General features: G+C 43.9%; 1 protein-coding gene across 4 annotated transcripts in view; it reads right to left on the reverse strand.

Moving 5' to 3' along the window:
• The window catches only part of Cacna1e (calcium channel, voltage-dependent, R type, alpha 1E subunit), a 305,919-nt gene that overhangs the window by 267,159 nt on the left and 14,806 nt on the right, over nt 1-23,954 (reverse strand). For all 4 annotated transcript variants that reach the window (XM_013015540.1, XM_013015541.1, XM_013015539.1 and 1 more), the window contains exons 2-3: nt 10,001-10,106; nt 9,147-9,286 (exon numbers count right to left, since the gene is read on the reverse strand). In XM_013015540.1, coding sequence (XP_012870994.1) covers nt 9,147-9,286; nt 10,001-10,106 — 246 coding nt within the window. The remainder of the gene's footprint in view (nt 1-9,146; nt 9,287-10,000; nt 10,107-23,954) is intronic.

Raw genomic sequence — 23,954 nt, forward strand, 5'->3', positions numbered from 1 at the left:
TGTACTTATGCACGTGTGTGGGAGTGTATGTGTTGAACAGCCTTAAGATGAGAGTTCAAGGCCCAGGAGGGTGGTCTTGCTCAGAAAGCACCTTGCCATTCTTTCTTTCCCTAAATCACGCTGAGTAAATGTGAAGCCAGGGAAAACAGATCTCAAACCAAACCACTGGGGATATCAAAGCTTCCTTCGTTGCCTCACGCTTTTCCTCCTCTTTGCGGACACCAATCCAACTTAGGTCCTGCTCCGTTCTTTCCAGAATGAGCAGCTATCAATGGAGGTAGCAAAGAGTCTTTTAGGAAAGAGAAAGATCTAGGGCCAGTTCCTTCCCTTTAGACCATAGTAGGTGCTCGATAAATGCCTGTTGAGTGAACCAATGCTACATCTCAATATAGAAAAATGACAGAGTTCATGTATTTTTTAAAAAAAAGGCAAAAATTACTTATTACCCAAGTACTAATCCCAACTTCACTGCCCATCCACTGCTAGCTGGCATTCTCTTTTGAAGCCCCTCTGAAGGAAATGGGCTTGTCTTCACCCCAGAGCTAAGAAGGTATCTTTAAGCTTTATATTTCACCCTTTGCCTTTGGCCTACCAAAACAAGAACTTGCATTCTGAGCAAAAAGGAAAGCAAAGAAAATTCTGCATCCTAACCCTTTCTCTCCCATCACTCACCCATCTGGGGTGAACACGCAACTGGAAGTTGCATTACAAGTCTCAGTGCTGCTCCCCAGTGTGGAGCTAGAAATGAACAAATCTCTTGGGAGGAAAAGGGAGAGGTCTACCAGAAAAAGCAGGGAGCAGCTCTGCTGAAAGGAAGAATTCCAGGTCTCACAAAACTCCCACCCACAGATCAAGGCTTTGCCTTCCTTGTCTTCCTGCCTCAGAGCCGCTGGGTGGCTACAAGTCCCTCCTATCGCCTCATTCAACCCCACTTCCTCCATCGCAAAAATGACAAGCTCTGTGCCTCCTCCCTGTACTCACCCTTTGCTTACTGTACCTCTCCCTTCACCCACCTAGAGAAAAAGAGAGGTCTGTAAAATCCTGCCAGGCTCCCTGGTGCAGAGGAACTATATAAATACCCAGGGCTATCACATTATTACTGCAGGGATTTAAATTGGGCTGGGCCCCCCCCAAGGCTACATACGCAACACCTCCCCCACAATCTCAGCACCAGAGAGACAGTGCTCCCAGAGGAAAAGTATGCTTTCCTCGATCTTTAACTGCTAGGGAAACTCGTATGTTAGGGCAGCCGTCTTACAAAAAAACCCTCTAAAAATACCTATCGATATATATTTAGCTCCAGATATCTTCCTCCTACCAACAGGCTTCGGGCTAAACCACTCTGCATATGCCACTGGTCCACAGTGGCAGCTCCCAGCTCCTCTGCAGCATTCTCTTGCCTTTTCTCCTCCCTGTCCCCATTTTTTCTTCGTTTTTCCCTCCCTCTGCTGGGCTACATACATTCCCCTAAACTCCAGCGAAAAACAGTGGCACCCTTCTCCTTTCCATGCTTTGCCTCAGAGGTGATTCCAGGGCAAAGAAAAAGAAGACAAAAGACTTGCACAGCATCCACAGCAGTTAGGAGGAGGATCGCCGCCTCCTGCTTCTAACCTTCAGATGCTCCCTGCTGCCCTCTGGTTCAAGTACACACTCCCCTGCATGGCCCAGGCTGGTTCTTCTGTTGATCTTTCCAGGTGAGTCTCTCAGTATTCCCTTTGCCAAGGGCCCAGACATGTCCTGTCCTACTGTCTCTCTGATCACTCTCCCACCTCCAAGTACTTACAAACACAGCATTCTTCCTCCCAACCAATCCCTTCTCTTTCCTCATCTAGCTGTCTCACCTGTTTATACATCACTTTCCAGTTAAATAGTTGTTTGTTTGTTTGTTTCCTTCAAGAAGAGCCCTACAGCTAGGTGGGTTGCCATTTTGGGTATTCATGCATGTGGCTCATTGCTTCTGGTGGGGAACAGTCAAACCCCACCCCCATCATACCACTCTGCCTGGCACACTGACAGTCTCTTGAGTGACTGGGACAGGGGATGATGATGTTGGCAGGAGGTACAGACCCACCTGCACACACCTCAGTTAAGGAAAAACCAGAAGAGGCAAGGCTGGCAAGACTGACAGCAGAGCCTGTTCTGAGCTGATCTTCATGTTTTGATGAGAAAATAGGCCAGACCACCATCCAAGAATGGCGCTGTAATGTCACCAGTATCTTAACACACAATTGAAAACAAGGATTTCCTAAATGGGAAGGAACAGCACAGGATCCACCATTGGGCCAGGACCTAAAGATGCAGAAGAGAAACAGGGAGAGAAGCCTATATTTCTCCAGCAACAGAGGAACATTTGGTGCCATTACCTACCTAGGGAGGTACTGTGGCTTCAAGAGAGAGCTAAGATGCTGAAGACACATAGGACTGGGTTGCAATCCCAGCTTTGGCATATGCAAAACTCCCTTGTACCTACAGCGGATTTGTTCTAGGACCCTCTAGTGGATGTATACAAGCATGGGCAATACCAGATCCCCAATAGATCATGTTTTATTCCTTATATGTACACAGGAAGGCAGAGTTTAATTCAGAAACAAACACAGCAAGAGATTAGTAATAATAATGATAATATAGGATATACTCTAATGAAATTACCAATAGCACCACTCCTGTAATTTGGAGCCATTATTAAGTAAGGTACTGCGGTGTGTTGAGGTACTGTCTGATTAGATAGCGGCTAGTATGCTTCTGGTGGGTGAGCAGTATCCACAGTAGGAATACCCTGGGCATAGGAACAATTCATGTTACAGGTGAGAGAGGACACGGACACATCATCACACTACTCAGAACATCACACCAGACATAACTCAGGAAATGTTTATTTCTGAAATGTCCTACTCAGTGTTTTCACACTGTGATTGACCATGAGTAGCTGAAACTGTGGGAGGCTAAGCTATAGACCTAGAGCCTACTGTATCAGCCATCTGAATACGAGTGAGTTGTTAAAACTGTGCCTTAGCTTACTCAATCTAAAATGGTCCTGGGTAATAACCCAACCTAATGATACTTATTTTTCAGTACAACATTTTAGGGTTAGAAATAATGTTGACAAACAAGGTGGCTTAATCAATGGTAGCTTTTATTACACAACAATTTGGGTGACGGCACTGATTTTTTTCCCCACCTCTCTTTCTACCACCTCTAGGACTCTAAGTATCCAAAATTTAGCTTTATCCTGACTCTCAGCAATCCCCACGAAACAATCCTCAAGAGATAGCATGAAAACCTGCTAAATAGGCCCAGATGTCAGAAAGTCCCACACTTCCTAATGGCCTGTGGTGTGAGCACACAGCTTTTATTTCCCTAACACAGTGGTCAAGATGTAAACTAGACAGACAGAGCTGGAAATTCAGATCCCAGTGAGACTCAAGAGAAGGTGCAGGAATGGACAGCCTCTTTTCTGCCCAAGCCCAGGCTTCTCCTAACATTCTCCATTGTATCACATAGAGGATAAGAAACTTGGAATAAGAAAATGATCCATTCTAATTAGCATTGACTATTGACTATATGTCAGGCACTGTACATACAGAGATGACCAGTGGTCCAAGGCAGGGACTCCCTTATTCTCTTCATGGTGTAAGAGAGTCCTTGAGTTCTCATCCTCCTCGGTCATGATCCATCTATTTCAGGTTTTATTAAATTAAGACTAATGTATAATAGACATCAAGTAGTTTGGAATACTCCAATTTGTTTGACAAGTATTCAGAAATATGCATAAATGTTCTCGTTAATCCTGAATTGTTACAAATTCAAAAGAGATATCAAGTTCTGTGATACGAAAGTTTATTTAAAGGACAGTCATGGTAAAGACTGCCTATAATCCCATCTAGACAGGAAGTATAAGGGAGGATCATGGGCCGAGGCCAACCCTGGGACCAAACTTGAGACTCTATCTGTAAAACAACTGTTAAAAAGGCAGAAGAGACTGGAACAGTAGCTCAAGTGGCAGGGTGCTTGCCTCACAAGTATAAGGTGCTGAGGTGAAAACCCAGAACTGAAAAAAACAAGTTGGTTAAAAGAATGGCAAACTCACTGTCTCGCAGCACAAATGAGAATGTTAAATTCAGAGTTTCTCAGTCCCAGCTTTTCCTTCCACAATCAATACTAGCTTTGCTGGATGAATCAATGAGTGAATAAACAAGCTAGTTAATGAAGAAATCAGCTGGAACTTCTCATGTGGTCTTTATGCTTCAAACCATATTATTCTGAGGGCGAACATGTCCTCTCTGGCAGGCAATTGCTTTGAAAGCTCATAGGGAGAATTCTTAGGAGAAGCGTATCAGCTCTTGTCCTTCTAAAACCACACAGATACCTTAGCCTTGGACAAGGACCATTTTCCTGATTATGTCGCCCTTCCCCACCCCCAAACAAAAGCAATGCCTCAAGAAGAATATGGAATCAAAGAGCTTTAAGACCACAGAACCTTTGGGGGTTATAAAGTTAATGAGCTAATGATGTAGGAATGAAGAATGTCAAGGAAGAAATTTGAAATCACATGATGTGAGCTCAGATTCTATGAACAGGGCCTACTATCATATGGCATATTCTCTCATGCCTCAGTTTCTTCATCTGTAAAATGTGGATAAGATCCTTGCTGTGGTGTGAATATCCCTGACAAAACTCATGTCAAAATTCCATTGCTGTTGTAACAGGATTAACAGTGGGAACTTTAAGAGGTTATCAGGCCATGAGCAGATCAAGGCTGCTCTCACCAGAATAGAAAAATGGGTATGGCCCATTTTTTTCTCTTTCTTTTGTGTCCATCCTCACCTTGTGCTGCTCTCCACCATGCCATGATTTGGCAAGAAGGTTCTCAGCAAGTGCCAGGGCCAGGCTTTTATCCCAGCTGCCAGAATTGTCAGAAATAAATCCCTGTTGTTTAAACCAGTCTTAGATATTATGTGATAGCCACAGAAACAGACTCAGACAATGCTTTTTATGGGATTATGGGGATCGCATGAAGTAATATACCTAAATTCATTCTCTCAGTGGTGGGGAATATCAGTCATGGGCTGGGGAAGGCCTGGAAGATGATTTGGTTGGGACAGGACAGACATACCTCCGTCTCATTGGCTGCCAGAGCCCCTCTGCCTACATTGATCAGACTATGAATGTCACCAATGGCCCTTGTTAGGAGAAAGGTGCCCCAGCCCTGTATCCTCAACACCAACTTACAGAGATAAGAATACTAGAGGGTGGAAAGTCAGAGGTAGTAAACAGAATGAGGTGGCCCAAGGTCCCTAAATGCTTGTCTCAGCAAAGGTGAGTGAGGGGAGACCTTGGGCTAAGCCAGGTGTCTGACAGCCTAGCACTGACCACCCTCACACCCTTCTGCCCACCACTTACAGACAGCTGAGAAGTTGTGCAACCTCTGCGCTGAGGTGCTGTGCCATGCTATACACATGCTGGGCCTTAGCTTACTCAATCTAAAATGGTCCTGGGTAATAACCCAGGTATCAGGAATTCTGTGTGGCCTGGAGAGAAAACTGCATGGGACACTGGTGGTTGTTGTTGTTGGTTTTTTGTTATTGTTGTTGTTTTAAATCAGACCTGTATTCGATGATATAATCTGAACTCCTGAATCTGCCATGGAGAAGCAGGTGATCTTTGGATAATGACAGCGTCTCTGTGAGAACTAGATGACTCATCTCTGGAGTCTGCTTTGCCTGCCTTGCTACCTTGGTGTTACAACATAGCTCATTGAATCTAAGACCCCAATAATTACAAAGTGCCCCATAATTTGATGTACCACAAAAAAGAAAAAAAAATATCATCAACTACATTCTTCCAGGCTGCTATTACAAGACTCTGGCTGAATTTGCAGATGATATGCATCTTAAAAAGAGAGACAATATAGTAAGTAAACATCCTGTGTGATGATAAAAACAAATGAGGTTATCTATGCAGGTGAGTTATAACCAAAATCCTGTGTCCTCAGCAGGGAGCGCAAGAACGTCACACCTTCCTCTAGAGAACATTCATTCACATGTAAGTAAAGGAGAAGGAGATTCCTAGTTGCTGGGCAGAAGGCCAGGCAGTAGGTCTAGAGAAGGACCAGGAACAAAGCCCTATTGGCTCAAATGGAAATCAAGGGCTTTTTTGGGGGGCGGGGGGGAAGGCTGAACTTTGAGCCTGGGTGCTAGCCCTCCATTCTTTTGCTCAAGGCTAGCACTCTACCACTTGAGACACAGTGCCACTTGCAGCCTTTTCTCCTTATGTGGTACTGAGGAATCGAACCCAGGGCTTCATGTATCAAGGCAAGCACTCTACCACTGAGCTACCCCCCCAGTCCACGAAAGGGCTTTTTAAGGCCATTCCACAGAGCCAGCAAAGCCTGAAGAGCCACTAGGATGGGGAAGATGAACAGAGACAGGTTAAGTGACTTGGTTAGGCTAGGACAACACCTGTCCTGACATACAGGTAAGGAACAGATAGCCCCCCTGGCTGTGCCAACATAGGATCCTGCTGGCCCCCATCAGTCAGCTCCCTCAACAACATCACAACCCATTCCTGCAGCTCTTTCCATTTCTTTCTTGTCTAGTCAAATGGTCTGCTTCCTCCTCCTACCCTCACCTCTCATAGTTCCCACACACCCCTACACACATACACCACACAACAACAGACTGCTCTGTAAAGTGCACTTGCCCTAACTGGCTCCAGGATCCCTTCTTAATGCCAAAATTAACACATGCTCACATTCCTTATATAAAAACGGCATTGTATTTGCATATAACCTCTGCACTTCCTCCCTCTTGAATACTTTAAGCCACGTCTAGATTACTTACACTATTTAATGCAGTGCAAATGCTGGAAAATAGCTGTTTTACTGTATTGTTTAGAAAATAATGGCAAGAATAAAAAATCTGTGTATGTTCAATATAGATGCCTTTTCCCCAAACATTTCCTATCTACGCTTGATTGAATCTGCTACATAGAATCCATGGATACAGAGAACTGACTGCATTTCAACCTGTCAACGTTGTCTGCTAAAATGTGACAACCAAAAGATGCATGTTGGAGCATCTTTAATAATTATTTATCATCGTAAAAAGCCAGAAAGCAAACTAAGTGTTGTTGAATAATGGCAAAAATGAGAAGCAAGCTGTGTACATCCATTTAACAAACTACTGAACAGTCATTACTGTTTTTTACTGAAGCAGGAGATAATGGGTGATAGGAGGATGGCATGTTGAGAATGGCATTACAAGCATTTGAAGGGAAGCTTCTTTGGCATTTAAGTGCTGGGAGAAAAAAGTCACCAAAAAAACCCAGAATCTCTCTTAATCAACGAACTGGTTTTTTTTCTTCTCTTCTTTAGGGTTTTCTGTATGTTCTTTAATGAACATATGTAATCCTTTAAAGCTAAACAGAAGGGACAAAACATTCAAATGGTCTCTGATACATACAGAAATGTGAGGGGCCAACCTTAACATGTACATATTACAGCACTTGTCTTCTATTCTCACTTAGGCCTTGTCAAGTGGAATATTTTCTTGACTTTAGAGACACTTAAAACATTACCAAGCTGCTGTGTTCTAGGATGATATACTTATGTAATATTATATATAAAATGTACCTTCATCTATGAAATCATATTTGAAATGAAATTTTTTAGGAAAGTAACTTGAAAAATACTCTTATAATATAATATATTATATATATATAATATATATATATATATATATATATAATATATATATATAATAATACTCTTTTTGAAAAGAAGAAGAAGAAGAAGGAGGAGGAGGAGGAGGAAAGGAGGGAGGAGGGAGGAGGAAGAGGAGGAAGAGGAGGAAGAGGAGGAGAAGGAGGAGGAGGAGGAGGAGGAGGAAGAGGAGGATCACCCTATTTACTTATCCACTTCCTATATTGAAACGTTAGCTGTTTAGGAGCTATACAGCAGTCCATTATATCTGCAACTATTTTTCTTTTACTCAATTGTTATAAGTCTAATGATCAAGTACACAAGTATTTCCATCAGAAAATGGATAAATGAAGTGATTTCCAGGCCTTTGCTCTTCTCAGACTTTACCTACACCCACCCTATTACCTGAAAAAAAGTTAACTATTTTCTCCTCTTTTTGTTGGACCTATCATAATGCTGACTGCAAATCTCTCCCTCTTTGGCTTTCTATACCACTCTTCTCTTGTGTGAGTTTGAGATACTGTCCACTAGGCAGCTGGATATGAGCATTTCCATACCATGTCCCTTGCTACCACACTCACATAGAACTGCCCACCTCCCCAACAGACACCAAGAGTCACCCAACTCAAGACCCACAAACACTAGAAGCCCAGTACAGCAGACCTAGCACCACCTTGCCAAGGCCTGATACATACCACATTTGCTGCCGATGGTGCTGACTCCACCCAATGTCCCTGAACTATATTAATATCCCAAAGAAGGAGTTATCAAATATTTAACTAAATGTACCACCAGCATGTGTGACACTCCTGTGACGCTAGATCAGCCCCAATATAGCACTACTCTATTAGTTTCAAAGGAATGATTTATCAAACATTTTAATAGGATTCAATTTTAAGCTATAAATACATATAGAAATCCTTTTTTTACAAAAAGAAAAGTCTGTTCTCTGAGCATGAGTCTTAATTTTCAGCTCAGAGAATATGGTTTGAGGTCTACTTCAAATCCCCAAAAGAAACAGAAACATCACAAGGATGAGGCTTTTGGCTCATCTCTTGGGGAGTACCTGTCAGATGGCACAAGTCTGCTTACTTCAGTGGAAAGACCCACCCCTCCCCCAGAAAATGGGTGTTCAGCAACTTTAGCCATGCACAGATTGGGAAGATAGATCTTCCTACGTATCCCATGGCCCTTGCCAAGGCCACACAACTTTCCACAGAGAAGGAGATTCGGCACACATCTGCCTACTGTATACCCAACTCCCTCTCTATAATCCAGCCCCTTGAGGAATCTTATCCTTAAACTTTTTCTTCTGACTCCATTCCACAGTCTGTTGTCTTTCCACCCCTGGGTTCTCTGCTCCAGCCATTTTCAGACACCACAATGTCCATACCCAGACACACACACACACACACACACACACACACGAACAAGGAAAAAGACTCACCCACTGAGGACCACGATAAAGTCCATCACATTCCAGCCATTGCGGAGGTATGACCCCTTATGGAAGATGAACCCCAGGGCCACGATTTTGATCCCAGCTTCAAAGCAGAAAATCCCAATGAAATACGGTTCTGTTTTCTCCTGTGAGGGTGAGAAACAAAAGCACCAGTGAGAGGAAGACTGTGCATCTCCTGCATGCGTGTGTGAAGCCTGCCCTAGCACAGGTAGAAAATGGGCTGAAGGACAAAGGGGACTGTAGGCTTTCTGTGGAGCGCACAGAGCCAGAGGGCCAGCTGTAAAAATGGACAAATGTGTGGTCACACTAGGGACTAGACTTTTCTCCCCTGACAGCACCTGAGGGCCCTGACTTTGCCAAGAGAAGGCACGTCTTCTTCATTGCTGATCTTTGTACTGGGTAGAAATTTCAGGGTTTTCGTGCTCAGTTGATCAGCCCAGGGCCACTCACTCACATATTTAGACTTCAAGTGATTTATTTGCTCTCTCCTGGGGAATAGATATGTGAATCATTCCTTTAGGGAGAATCTGGACATCAGCATTTAGCAAGTTCACAATCACCAGTACACTCAGGCTTTCAGTTTCCTCCCTCTCCTCCTTTACCCTCCCTTTTTCCTCTCACTTCAAAATTCCCTCAGGAAAGAAGAGCAGAGCAAATGGCCCCCATATCTAGCTGCCATGTGGTGAACACACAAGTGTTTCAATGCCCTCTTTTCTCTGTGAGTCCCAGTGGGGTTTTGTTGCTAACTTGTCACAGAGGAGAGGCAGGAAAGAGGGGAAGAGGGAGAGTGATGAAGCCAAGGATACGGGAGCAGAGGGAGCAGGACGGAGCACACATACCAGTCTTCGGGACATCGGGGTCTTGTCATCCTCAGGAAGATGCTGCTCCAAGGCCAAGACGATACAATTGGCAATAATGGTGGCCAGGATCATGTATTCAAAGGGCGTGGGAAAAGAAGAGTTAAGGAACAAGTTCATCCAAGAGAGATAGACACAGCATCTGACATGGCCAGGAACATAAATATACACACTTTATCACTCCCACTGTGCCTTGTAGTTTGCAAGATTTACCTCAGCAAGCTGGCAGGCAGGGCAGTGTATGGTTCCTAGGCTATGAAACGTAGCTATTTAATCATTGGGACTGGTTTGTGGTCACAAAACTTCTTCTCTGAGAAAAGGAAGCAGCCAGTGAATAACAGAATTGGGTATGAGGCAGATGCTCCAGGTACTGGGTGAACATAAAGTCAAAAGGCAGAAACTAACCAGGGGTGCGTACAGAAGAAACACAATTCATGCTACAGCAGACCCCTGCTCTTCCCAATCATCAGCTTCATGAGGTATATAGTGATTGTTTGGACCCAGCTGGGGCTGCCTGCCTTCTATTCCATCCCCCTTTGAGCCACCTTTTGTCTTAATATCCAAGTCAGGAAACACACCAGGGATCCAGGAGGATTTTTCATGGCTCCACCTTCTTTCCTAGGTTAATATCTATATCTAATATCTAATATCTATCTATAGTTAATAGAAAGGGATAACCTGAGTTAAAATCTACCAAGGCAAAGTCCAGCCTCTAGAAGCCAAACTGCAAATCAAATGAATGCCAGCTTTTATCTGTTATATTTTTCTGCACACTTTTGAGGGGCTCCCTGTACCTTTTTTGAAAAACAGGACTATGACTCAAACCCAGCATCCTGACTCCTGCACAAACACTCACTGCAAGCTCAGGGGAGGTGGGGCGATTGATAGGAAAAACAGAAGGAGGGAAACGCCGGCTCCCTTCTAGAGCCAGTCATCTGTCTGCACGTTAGGATTTCATCCTGTAACTATTGTTATGACAAACATAAGACAGCTGCTACCGCTGGCCTCCCAGAGCAACCTGTGCTCTGGCATTCCAGAATCTAGGCAGGAGAGAATAGAAGATCTGGCAAAGGGGAAGGAAACGCAGCAACCATTCCTCTATCTCCCCACAGAGCAGGGCCAGCTGTGTAGGGTACAGAATCTAGAGTCTTCTTTTCCAATACAATGGAGCAAATAAATATGTCCCTTTATGCTTCCTACCCCATCTCTGCCATTAGTTGTATCGAGGACAAAGGCATCTCTGGGAAGGGGCAGGGCACAGGGCATTCTCCATGTAGAGGCCAAATAAGTAGCAGTGGTGTGAATAGGCTATTAGTTGCCCAGGAAGCTACAGGGGGAGATGGCTGGCTGTGTGTCCACCCTAAGCCCTTATACTTTCCATGTGGCAGTGCCATCTCCTCCCTTTCTGAGTCTCATGAACTCTCCAGCAGCTGACCATGCTTCCTTCCCACACTCCTCCCAGTACTCACAAACTCCCCTCACAAACTTCCCCTTCCCTAGGAACTTCTACTTCTCTACCCCGAGCCCTAGGTCTGGAAGGGCCTCACGGGACCTCTAAGCCAGACTATGGCCTCCAGATCCCTTCATACCTATACAAGACAGAAGGGATCTCACCACAGAAAAGTCTCTCAGTCCCACTGGGCAAACCTCCTCCTCCAAACTCCCTGGATACTAGGTACAGCTCAAGAGTTAAACACGCCATAGGCACACGCCTAGCTTGCATGCTCACCTTCTCAGAACAAGCCCCTTGCAACCTATTGCCCATCAAGGCCACCAATTACTGCAGGAGTACACCTCTCTCCCATGGCCAGCTCTAACTCAAAGCTCTGGACAAAAGAATAATGACGATTAGAGACCACTTCTATGGCCAGGATCCCACAAAACCCCAAACACAGGCCAAGAATCCTAAGAACTATCAGACAAGATGAAGATGAGAGGAATCCATGTCCTTTCCTGAAAATACGTTAGGGAGAATGTCCAGAAAGAGACCTGAAAACATGGCCACAAGTCCTTGCTGAATGAACAGAAGTGAAGTGCATTTCCAGCAGCATTCCTGTGATATAGGCCACAGCACTAGTGCCACAGGAACTTGCATCAAATGAATGAGGGAAAGCCTGGGTTAAGTAAAGTTAAGTAGGTTTCTTCCCAGTAGGACTCTTTGGAACCTTTAGTACTACTGTGTACAGTATCCACACACACACACACACACACACACACACACACACACACACACACGTACTCCTGAATAAGGTATTTACCCTACACATCCATGTACACACATAAAGGGGCTAGGAACAGAACACAGCATACCCTGGACCCTTTTTCTGAGTCTCTCTCTTGAGGAACATACTTGCGAACTCTGTACAAAGGGCAATTCTTCCTGTCCATCCCTAGAAGTGGGGGAAAGGAGGGGATATTGGCTCTGATGGGAGTAAAATTAACGCCTCTTCCATGCCATGCCCTAATAGCATTGTTCACAAGAGTATGGGGTCCACCTGGCTAGCCATTCTCATGAAAACTACTGAGTAGAGCTAAGGAGCTCAGGGGCTGCAAAGGAGCACTTTCCCGTTCAGACGACAGACGTCACTAGCTCTCAGGAGACAGCTTTGGTCTGTGATTGCTTTTTAGGGTTGCATCTTCTCCACCAGAAGGGAATAAACCACAGACATCCAAGTAGGTGAACTCTCAGGCATGCTGAGACTTGAGGCAGGAAAGGGAGCTGGCAGCTGTGCCAGTGTTCTGCCCACTAACACCTGCTTGGAGTGTGGCTGCTCCACTGTCCCCATCCCCCACCCCACCTGGACACCTGCCTCTTTCTAGCCAGAAGGTCTTACTCTAGGGCTCCCTGCTAGGACCTCTAAGCCCCAATTGCCCAGGGGTACAAACACAGATAACTGAGACTTGTCACAGATATAACAGGAACCTCAGAAAGGACCTTATGGCCATTCTGTGACTGGTCAGGTATCTGGAAGGCTAGAAAGTCATAAAGTCTCAAATCTGGTGTTACCAAGCCCCCAAAACCAGAATCAAGAGATGGGCGTTTAGTGTCTCTTGGGTTCTGAAAAGACCTTATTTCAACTTCTTCTGCCAGATAAAATTCCTGCCTGATGTCTAAGGAGCTTTTCAGAGTACTGATCCTATGGATTGCAATTCTGAAAACTGCTGTCATCAACACACTATGGAGATGAATCTCCTATAGACTTCCCAGACCATTTAGACCTCAAAGGAATCTCAACTGAGGTAATGAAGAGGGTAAGGTAAGACATTTGGAAGGAAAGGTGAGATTTCAGGTTCCCGTGAGCTGGGCAAAAGAAAGACAAGAACCAGGAAATCTTAAAGGACACCAGCAGAAGAAGAGAACACCCAATTCTATCCGGACCCCAGAAAGCCCTTGCCTTGGACTCCATTGTGACTTCCCTTGCTTTAATGCTTGATAAGAAATGTGCTCATTACCTTGCTCATGTGATTGTAACCCCTCTGTATAGTATTTTCACAATAAAAACTTATTTTTTTAAAAAAGAAAGAACTTCACACAGAACATTAAAAAAAGAAAAAAGTACAGAGTGGGAACCAACATCTTAGTCTTATACCATCAATTCCCATTCCGGTCATAAGTCAAGCCCAAAGTACAAAGTCACTTTGTGAACTGTCTCCTTGGCACTCACTTCTTTGTGTAACATATCACATTTTTATTTCTCCTAGCTCTTCCCACCTTGAAAGCAGATGTTACATTCACATCCCCACGAGCAATGATTAGCAGAGCCCCCAGTACACAGTAGAAGCTCAATCAATACTAAATGAAGGAAGAAATGAAGGTAAGGTACCCCCTGAAAAAGCAGCCCTATTGAGGAGCTATTATAAAGGCAGTGTAGTCCCTCTGTCCAGCTCAGATCAGGCTCCAGCTCACTCCTACCTTTGCAGGCTGATTCCCTTTCTTCCTGCTAGTAGAACTCTAAGCCCAACATCAGAGACTCTGCTCATCTCCAAAGGAAATAGCCAGCACTGCTTCTATCAGCCCACAAATTAAGCCAATGCATCTCACAGGTGACCCAAAGGTGTGACTTGATAGGTTAAAAGCAGTTCCATGTAGCCATGGTCTCAAAGAACATTCCTCTACACTGCAATCATAGCCAGGGAGAATGTGAGTCTTTCTGCCTCCAACACAGTGGTTTCTATTAGATACCATGTCTTATGTGAAGCTTATTTTGGAGAAGAATGTTCATCCCTGGAGTCCAGATTGTTCATAGTTTACAATCTTGAACAAATGTAGCCTGGGAGTCTGAGACCAGAGGTTTTGTCAATCTTGATCAACCCTATATCTTTGTTCAGCACTGTGCATAGTGAACATCCAAACACTGGTACTTGGTAAATTATTAATTGATAAATGAATAGCAGGAGCCTGTCCCAAGTTGGAGGAAGAGACTACAACTGTCTTTATAATAGTTCCTCAATGGGACTGGTTCTTTAAGGGACCTCCTCTTCCCTCCTTCCCTCCTTTAATATTGATTGAGCTTCTACTGTGTACTAGGGAACCAGAGCCAGAGGTATCTTTTAAAAGATGTCCCAAATTTCCTTTACACTGCATACCTATCTGAACTTTTTATGCTGTATACTCTGAGCATATATTATATATTAAAAAGAAACAGAAAAGAAGCCAGGAGATTCTTTTAATGTTGAAAGAGAGGGAGAGAGCAAAGCAGGGGTTGGAGGGCAGAATTCTGTCTTGCTGGAGAGATAATGAGAAGAGTCGGGTTGGCAAGGTTATTTACACTTTCTTCTTTCACTCCTTTGTCTATTGTCTGAATGTTATAATGAGCATGTACGAGTTTATACATCAGTTAACAATCAATTAAGGCTATATGTATTTAAACACACACACACACACACACACACACACACACACACACACAGCCTGAGAGGAGGAGGAGGACAGTAGTAGTCAGGAAAACCAATGCAAGCTCCCTGAGAGGATCAATTGCCCGAGAACAGAGCAAGGCCATACAAGTGAGAAGATGACCATGACAGTGCTCTGAAGCCTGGAAAGAGGCCTCCCCTCCACCTCCTTGTCTGCTAGTCAACAGCCTCACTTCATAAAACTTCCTGCCTTCTCCCCAAACACCTCTTTGCTCACCCGTCTCTCCCTCTGAGCCACTAATGAGGGCATGTGCCACTGCAGCTCTCCAGCCCCCTTCTCTGACGAGCAGCTTCAAGACAATCATTAGGGAAATGGTAAAAATAGGTTCACTTATTGATTTATCTCCTTTACCCAATGCTCCTTCCTTCAACCAGTTGACTTGTTTCCTTAGCAACACAGCTAATTTGAGCAAGGGCTGCTTGGCCTGCGCACCTGCCATTCGTTCAATTCCTTCTTGAGTATGGAAGGCTGGGCAAGGGAGAATGCTGGCCTAGGGCTATGGGGGTGAGGGTGCTGGCTGTGCTTGCCAACAGAACCCTGGGGTCTGACCTGGAGCTCAGCCTCTCTACTGTCAGGCCATCACAGCTGGTTCTGTCCTGCCTTGAGGTGTGGAGGCGCAAGTCTGTCGGGGATAGGCTCCAGATACAGAGAGTAAATGGGTATTGCATCCCTCAAGCCACTAGGTGCTGGTTCAGACCTCTCTGTCCTCTTTCAGAGCCTCTGACATCACTACACAGGAGATTGGCTATACTAAGAGGGCTCGACGGAGTCACTAGGGACAGGTAGGTCAACAGAATGCTGTGCTGTCTTCTGACTCCAGACATAATGGAGACCTTGCTTCTGTGGGAGTAACCTGTGGTCACTCTGGCACTTCCCAGAAACTGCTGGATACTTCTAGGAAAGGCCATAGTCTCCAGGGAGAAATATCTCAGCCGCCTTTAGCCATTCCCGTCCCTCCTCTCCAGACCCAGAACAATCTCCCCTCAACAAGGCTGCTCTCCTCTTCTTTCAGCCTTCTATTTGAGGATGTCCATTTCAAAGCAATGTAACAGTCTCTGAAGATGATCTAGATGCCTTTCCATCCCTTCCCTCACCTGCACATAAAGACAAGAGTTGGGGAAAGTTGAGTATGTTGTCTACTCTATCTTTTCCTATACCAAAGTGACGATGTAAATGATGAATGATAGTGAAATACTACTTGAGGCCACTCTGCTACTGGAAAAAAAAATCAAGATCTTCCTTTAGATGTGGATGTGACTAGAGTAATGTTATCTTGGTATTGAGGATTCTGACTGTAAAAGTTATCACAGTAATGTTGCTCAAGTGAGGAGAAGGCTACCACCCTCCATTCCCAAAGAACAAATCACAAATATGAAAAGATCAATACCTGGAATGACACATGAATATGAAAGCCCTCTGAAATAGTAGGATATTATACAAATGCAGTCACTTTTATTATCCTACTAAATCAATCTTAAAGCATCTGCTGTGGCTCAAAGCTTTGAAGAAAGCATCTGTTAGTGGTCACAGCCTCCAGCCACAGCCACAGCTGAGCTGGCTGCAGCCATGGGCCGTCCCTGGAGAGCCCCCATCCTGCTAAAGAATTTAAAAGAAAATTATGGTAATGGGTCGCCCAGGAGACAGTGAAGACATTTGGCCCAGAATCTCCTGGGAATATGAAAAGAACATCCAAACACCAGTCCCCCACTGGAGGATTTATGAAGCTGATGGCTCTGATGCAATCTCTCCCAGTGATTAGAAGGGGCATTAATCACACCCAAGGCCAGAACTAAAACCTGGGGGGTGGGGGGGTTGAACCACCACAAAAGTCCAACTCCCGCTGCTATAGATCCTGATGGAAATGCAGTGAGATCATGCTGATGAGATCATGTCCTCTTCACCAGAGACCGCTGAGAAAAATACATCTGTCTAGGAGGGACGACTGATATCAACGAGGTAGAACCCTGTACCTAAACCACAGACACAGCTGCGAGCCATCACTCCAACAGTGTGTGTCTGCAACCCTCAGGATCTTCCGCACCCTCCCACCAAGCTTCTCCATCTCTTGACTCCTCTACCTGTGACATGAGTGCAATTCTTCAACCTTCAGTCTAAAAGGCAGATCCAGACCAGCCCTGTTAGAACAGGCCCAGGGTCAGCCATCTTCACGAGGGGATGTCTCATCACCTTCTCTCCCAATTATGGTATGAAGTAGAAGTCAAAGATTTAACATATGGACCTTCCTATTGCCTCTTAGCAAGCCAACCTGCCACAGGACGAGAGCGCTCAGGACAGAGGTAAGGGCTAGCACAAGGAATCTCATCCAGAGATGGCTCCACATGGGCTTCCGAGTACTCCCTCCTATGGCTTACCTGTGAAGATCAGAGTCCTGAGCAAAGCCAAGGAAATAAGCAGAATCCTTCAGGATTCTGAGACGCTGCAGATAAATCTCTCAATTCCTTAAAAACAGACATTCGCTTTATGAATTGGCCAAAGTGTGACCCACCATCATATCAACTCCATTTTCATCTCATTTCTCAATCCTCTCATTTAAGTTCCCAGCCTTTGTCCTGGGCTGATCAGCAAATAATGAACTACATGTTACCTTTGAAGGACTGGAGCTAGCCGGAACCCAGTGGCTCATACTGTAATCCTCACTACTCAGGAGGCTGAGATCTGAGGATCACAATTCAAAGCCAGCCCAGGCAGAAAAGTCCATGAGATTCTTCTCTCCAATAAAACAACCCTTTCAAAAGAAAGCCAGAAGAAGAGCTCTGGCTCAAATGGTAGAATGCCAGTCTTGAGGGAAAAAAAAACAAAAGCTCAGGAACAGCTCTTACACCCTTAGTTCAAGCCCCAGGACCAGCACAAGGGAAATAAAAAAGAGAGGGTTGGTGGGGGGACAGGGGAGGTATCTGGAGCTAAAGCTTCTCCACGTGGCCTTTATCAGTGCACAACCCTGGCTGCAAACCTGAAAACCACACTGCCTTTCCTTCCCTCTGCCACCCGTGGCTTCCCACCGATGGCAGGAAGAATGTACTGTTTACATGAAGAAAAATAAGGAGACAGCCTCTGAATATTCCATATTGTCCCATTTCATTGTCTTATTGCATTTCTCACAATCCAGTCTTGTCTTTAAACACCGTGTGTGTGTGTGTGTGTGTGTGTGTGTGTGTGTGTGTGTGTGTGTGTGTGTGTGAGATTGAAGCACCAAACCCCTTTTCTTTAACACAAAACAAAAACGCATCACATGACTTCCAGCCTTAACATCAGTTTTTTAACTTTAGTTTCCATGGTGGTGGGATGCAACCTGCCATCACCATGACAACAGCTGCCTCTGTTCAATCCACCATCTGACAGGCAAGCCTGAGTACACATCCGTGCCCCTCTCTCTCTCTCTCTGTCTGTCTGTCTGTCTGTCTGTCTCTCTCTCTCTCCAAGAAGATAGAAATGCCATAACACCTATTCCTAAACACTTAAAACCTAATGAATGAAAGGTAAAGAAAGAAGTATAATACAAAAGCAGAGAACCCCTCAGAGGATTTTCTGTTTGTCAGAACAGTTCCAGCTCCCTTGCAGAGTTCAATGAACTCAGTTACTCAAAACACAGGGTCCTTAGCATTACTCTTTGATTATTAAGCCATGTCCTACCTCTAATTGTCTTTGGATCAGAGAATTCAATCTAACTCACATGACCCCCATCTCTATAGAAAGTCACTGAAATTGTTGAAATCATTGCTACTTCGGCAATCTCAGTAAGGGGCAACTAAGGTTCAGGGACAGAGTAAATTCCAGACCCACCCACATCTAGTTCCCAAAGAAGGGAATGTACTGGTCTGAGAACCAAGCTTATTTCCTTTTTTTCCCTCTCTCTCTCTCCTTGTGCCCCTTTTAGTAACAGTCAGCTGGAAAAATCTTAACAAATTCATTTATGTGTCTAACTGGATCATGGACTCTAAACACTTGTCATCTGACACACCATTTTGGTGATAAGGATACAAATTAGTGAACACTATAGAAAAAAAAGAAAAATGATACAAGAAACACAAAAGGCTAGTCGAAGAAAACAAAACAACAGTAGGAAAATCAACTATTTCGGAAACTAGAATTCATGCTTGATGACACTACTATATCTGAGCCCATGTAGAGTCTACCAACAACAATATATATTTTAGGAAAAGACTGTGAGCTACGGTTGTTAGCCACACTCAAACAGTACTCTACTCACATGATAGAGAAGAGGGGCTAAGATGGTACTCAGAATGTATACAGAAAAAAAAAAAGTAGCCTTTGTGAAAGAGTTCACAGACCATCTCTGGGAAATGTTTTGTTTGAAAAGTTCAACTGTACCTTAGTGTTCAAAACCACCTGATGAGCCTGCAAGGACATGAGAAAATGTTGAATGAACTATGGATGTTCAGTGTTGAAAGAGAAGAATCAAGAGACGTCACAGTTGCTTTGAAATATCCAAAGGGCTAGCTTGCAACAGCGGGCTGAGATTTTGTCTTGTCTTGTTTTTAGTCTGTTTTAGGGGATAAAGACCCACCTCAATGCAGATCTGGAGAAATAGGAACTGGATGGATTATTTTGATACGTAGCTAAGTGAAGTGTGGTGTTAATAAATATGTAACAGCCAGGAGAAAAGCCTCTCATATAGCATTTGTCAATTTTTTGGGTGGAAATACTTTCTTCCTTCCCTCTCCCAGCCATAGCCAATTTCAGGTTACCAATTTATATCAGTGGACACAAACTCTAGGACAGACATTCATAAATCATACTCAAGAGCCAAGATGTGCTAGTCCCACCCTACCACATCTCTAGGAGTTGTCAGAGATGAAAAGATCCCTGCATTTGATAGGTGTCCTGCTAAGTCAACCCTCACTTGTGTAAGGAGTTAGCTAACCAGTAAGAAGCAAGGCCAAGGAGTTTTCAGTCACTGACTCAAGGGCCTTCTAAGTAAGCATGACTCTTTTCCCTTAGTCTCAAACTGCCCCCAGCTTAGGCCTGTCTTCAGAATATCTAGAACATTGCCCTCATCACAGAAGGCTATCACCTGTGCAGCCAGAAGAATGCCAGAAGTAGCCATAGGTGAATGATTTTGCCAATACAGTATCACACATAAATTAATCACCTTATTCTCTCAAGCTAAATTCCTAGGTGTCCAAGAGATGCCAGGTGTTGTACAACAGCACACATAAAAGAAAAAGAAGCAAGTGGACCCACCTCTTGCTCTAGAAGATCAATAGATGTCTCAGCCTCAACTGAGAATGATCAGGAATGCTTTTGAAAATTAATGATATGCTATGAGCTGATGGCACACACCTTTAATCCTAGCTACTCAGGAGGCTGAGATCTGAGAAGAGCAGTTCAAAGCCAGCCCAAGCAGAAAAGTCCATGAGACTCTTATCTCCGACTAACCACCAAAAAACTGGAAGTAGAGCTATAGCTTACATGGTAGAGTACTAGCCTTGAGCAAGAGAGTTCAAGGACAATTCCCAGGCCCTAAGTTTAGGCCTCCAGCCTGGCCAATTAAAAAAAAAGGATATAAGCTGGGCACCAATGGCTCATGCCTGTAATCCTAGCTACTCAAGAAATTGAAATTCAGAAGATTATGGTTCACAGCAATCCAAGAGAAAATCCCACAAGACTCCCTCTCCAAAATAACAAAAAGCTGCGCTTGAGGTATGACTCAAATAGTAGGGTACCAAGCAAACCAAACAAGTTTGAGGCCCTAAGTTCAAACCCCAGTAACACCAAATAAAAATAATAATAATAATAATGATACCAAATCCCACCTCCAGAAATTCTGGTGTGTCTTGGCAGCAGTCTGGGATTCAGCATTTCTAGAAATTCCCACACTGATTCTAATTTACAGCACCAAACTGCTTTTGGTGCTTGAGGCCATACAAGTTAGTAGTGTCCTCAAATCAGGTTCAATAGCAGTTGAAAAACTGTGTGCTCCCCAGAGTACACCGGGGAGGACTGGAAGGCACCATAGAGTTGTACTAACTACTCCAACACACTCATTTACAAATGCAGATACCAGGACCAGAGGTGAAATGAGACTTTGCTACAACCTCTTTGGACCCTTAGTTTTCTCCTGAACAATCTTAAGAATCAGCAGAACAATTAGATAAAAACTCCCTAACTAAAATGGAGGAAACTAAATAAAAGAGGATTTTTTTAGCTTACATCTTGGGCTATTCAGAATAGTTTACCTGTCCTGGGGCCACTGAAGAGTCCCATGCTATCATTGTATATGGTTCTGCAGCAACATCTTTAGGAAAAAGTGCCATTGTTTTGAGTCATTGTTTCCCATCCTCACTGGACTCGTAACAGGTGGCTTTCATCCTTATGGATTATTATTCTCTTGCCCATTCTGACTTTTTTGAAGTGCTTTCTCAGTCGTTGTAATCCTTACATCCAGTCTTCTATGCCCCATAAGAAATAACCCCAAACATTCTTGCTAATAAAAAGATGAGAAAGTCCCAGAAGATCAAAGAGCTAGAGGGAAGATGACTGACCAGAGGAAGGGTACAGAGGAAAAAGAAATGTGATGAAAGGAACCTGGGGTGTTTCAGACTAGAAAACCCAGGAGCCCTAGGTTCCAGCCTCTGACTTCTCATTTGTTGAGAGGAATAACACATCCCTTATAACAGACATCAGCCTTCTTACACCAAGTAAGGTTCTGATCAATGTTTCTCTTAGGTTCCTGTAACTAATACCCTAGTACCCTATAATGGGTAGGGAAACGGGGAAGAAAGGGTGACCATGCATTATTACGACTGAAAGAAGTCACTTGTGATGATGCTACTAATGCAGACATCCAGCCAGAGCATTCATAATGGAATCCTAACATATCTAGGAACCCCTTGAAAGTATCTAAAATCCAAAGACATTTTTCTAAGGAAAAGAGCTACGGGACCACCTGAATTGGCTAGAAACTTCCTACTAGGTGGCCAATGAAAGGTTCAAATCCTCATAACGGTGGCCTGGTAGGTGAACATAGGGTGCTTTTCCATAAACCTACTATAAGCCTCTCCTGATTTCAAGGAAAGTTTTTAATTTTATTATTGAGTTCCACTGGGATTGATTACCTCATGATGACCCTTATTACTTATGATATCATCATCTACTGTTATGTATTCCTAATATGTCATAAAATTTCTTTTTGGAAACAAGAAAGAAATGAATCTTCTGCAGCCTCCCTACCACCCCCAGACTCTATTTCCTTAAAAAGCTGTAAAAAACAGAAGCATTCAATCAGTGAAAGTTCAAGAAAGAGTCATGAAAGCTACCACCTCCACACTGCAGCTCCCAGGATGGGTACTGTAATACACGGGACTGACAGGAGGCTTTTTTGAAGACTGGAAAAAAGAAAATGGCCTTCACTTGCCAATTTTGAAAGGAAAATTGGCATTTTCAAATCAAAGGCCCTCTGCAACATGATGAAGGGAGTGTGGCAGTAGAGATTTATAGGAAGGAGGAAAACATACAGCCAGGGTCCCATTCCATTCCACCAACATGGCCATATGTCTCAATCTTCATCCCTGATATATTTGAGGATGGGTAAGAGACCTTTGCTCTTTTTCCATCTACTAATCCTTCTCTCTTCCATGGGATTAGCCACAAGCCCAATATGTGCCATAAATACATGCAGATAGTCTACGGTGTCCTGATGAAAAGATTCTCTTATTAGAGTAGTCTGATAGTCTTTTGACTGACCCAAGGCATTGTGGTACAAAGGAAGGAGATCTCAGAGTCAGAGTTGGTCTAGTCACATGGACCTATAGACCTAAGCTACTCATCTGTAAACTGAGAATAACAATACCCACTTCATATGAGACTAGAATGAATTATAAATGACTCCAAAACATATTGCAGAGTGCTTATTATACAACTGGCATTCATTAAAGTGAGTTTTTCCATTCATTCCCAGGAATTCATACTGAGTATCTAAAAGCTGAACCTATCTAGCCCTGGATGATAGGCTGTATAAAATATTACCAGAATTGTATGATAAAGATAAATGAAGCTAGGCCAGGCAACTGGTGGCTCATGCCTATAACCCGAGCTACTCAGGAAGTTGAGATCTGAGAATAATAGTTTGAAGCCGGCCCCAGCAATAAAGTCTGTGAGACTCTTATCTTCAATTAAACACCAAAAAGCCCAAAATGGAGCTGTGGCTCACCTGGTAGAGTACTAACATTGAGCACAAAATTCAGGGACAGTGCTCAAGTCCTGAGTTCAAGACCCAGAACTGGCAAAAATAAGAAGAAAGAGAGATGGCCAGCCTTAGGATTGTGCAGAGTTATTCTCAGCCCTGATTTTTCTAAGCAGAAGTGTGGACAGCTTCTGGACCGCTCTACTATGATAGACTCAATTTCTTTGCTCTCTTTAGTCTGTACAATGATACTTTTGATGAAAAGAAGCCATCTTCCTGCACCTATGCATTCAGAAAAGTCATCTATTACCCTCTTATTTGTTACCCAGAGATGTAACATCCTTCTCCACAGTCCTTTTTTTTGGGGGGGGCAGATGGTGATCTCAAAATAAATAAATACACACACATATATAACTGTCTATAAGAAAGGAGCATTCGCTTGTCAAAATGCCCAGATCTCAGCCTGCTCCCTCCTCATGTGACCACATCCACCCCCTCGTCCACCTCCAGACAAACCCACGTCCTTCAACTGCTCCTCTTATCAACAGACCAGAAGAACACATGCATCGTTCCGCATCCATATGGCTGTTATTTCACAAATACAAATTTCCATGCAAATCCTATCCAAAGTGAGCAGAAATGAGAGACAGTTCCTTAAACTTTTTCAGACCCACTCTCTAATTCCTTCAGAGGCTTCTGTATGGTCTCCAGTCACCAAGTGGCACATTCTAATTCCCCATTGCCCAGCACACCAGTCCCCAGTTCCTACAGATAAAATGCCCTCCAGTATCTCAGGCCAGATGCCTTTCTTGAGCTCATTAGGCAAACCTCCCAGGGCTGGAGGCCATGTAGCTTCC

The sequence above is a fragment of the Dipodomys ordii genome, unplaced genomic scaffold (genome assembly GCF_000151885.1).
Source record: "Dipodomys ordii isolate 6190 unplaced genomic scaffold, Dord_2.0 Scaffold27, whole genome shotgun sequence".
Classification (NCBI taxonomy): Eukaryota; Metazoa; Chordata; class Mammalia; order Rodentia; family Heteromyidae; genus Dipodomys; species Dipodomys ordii.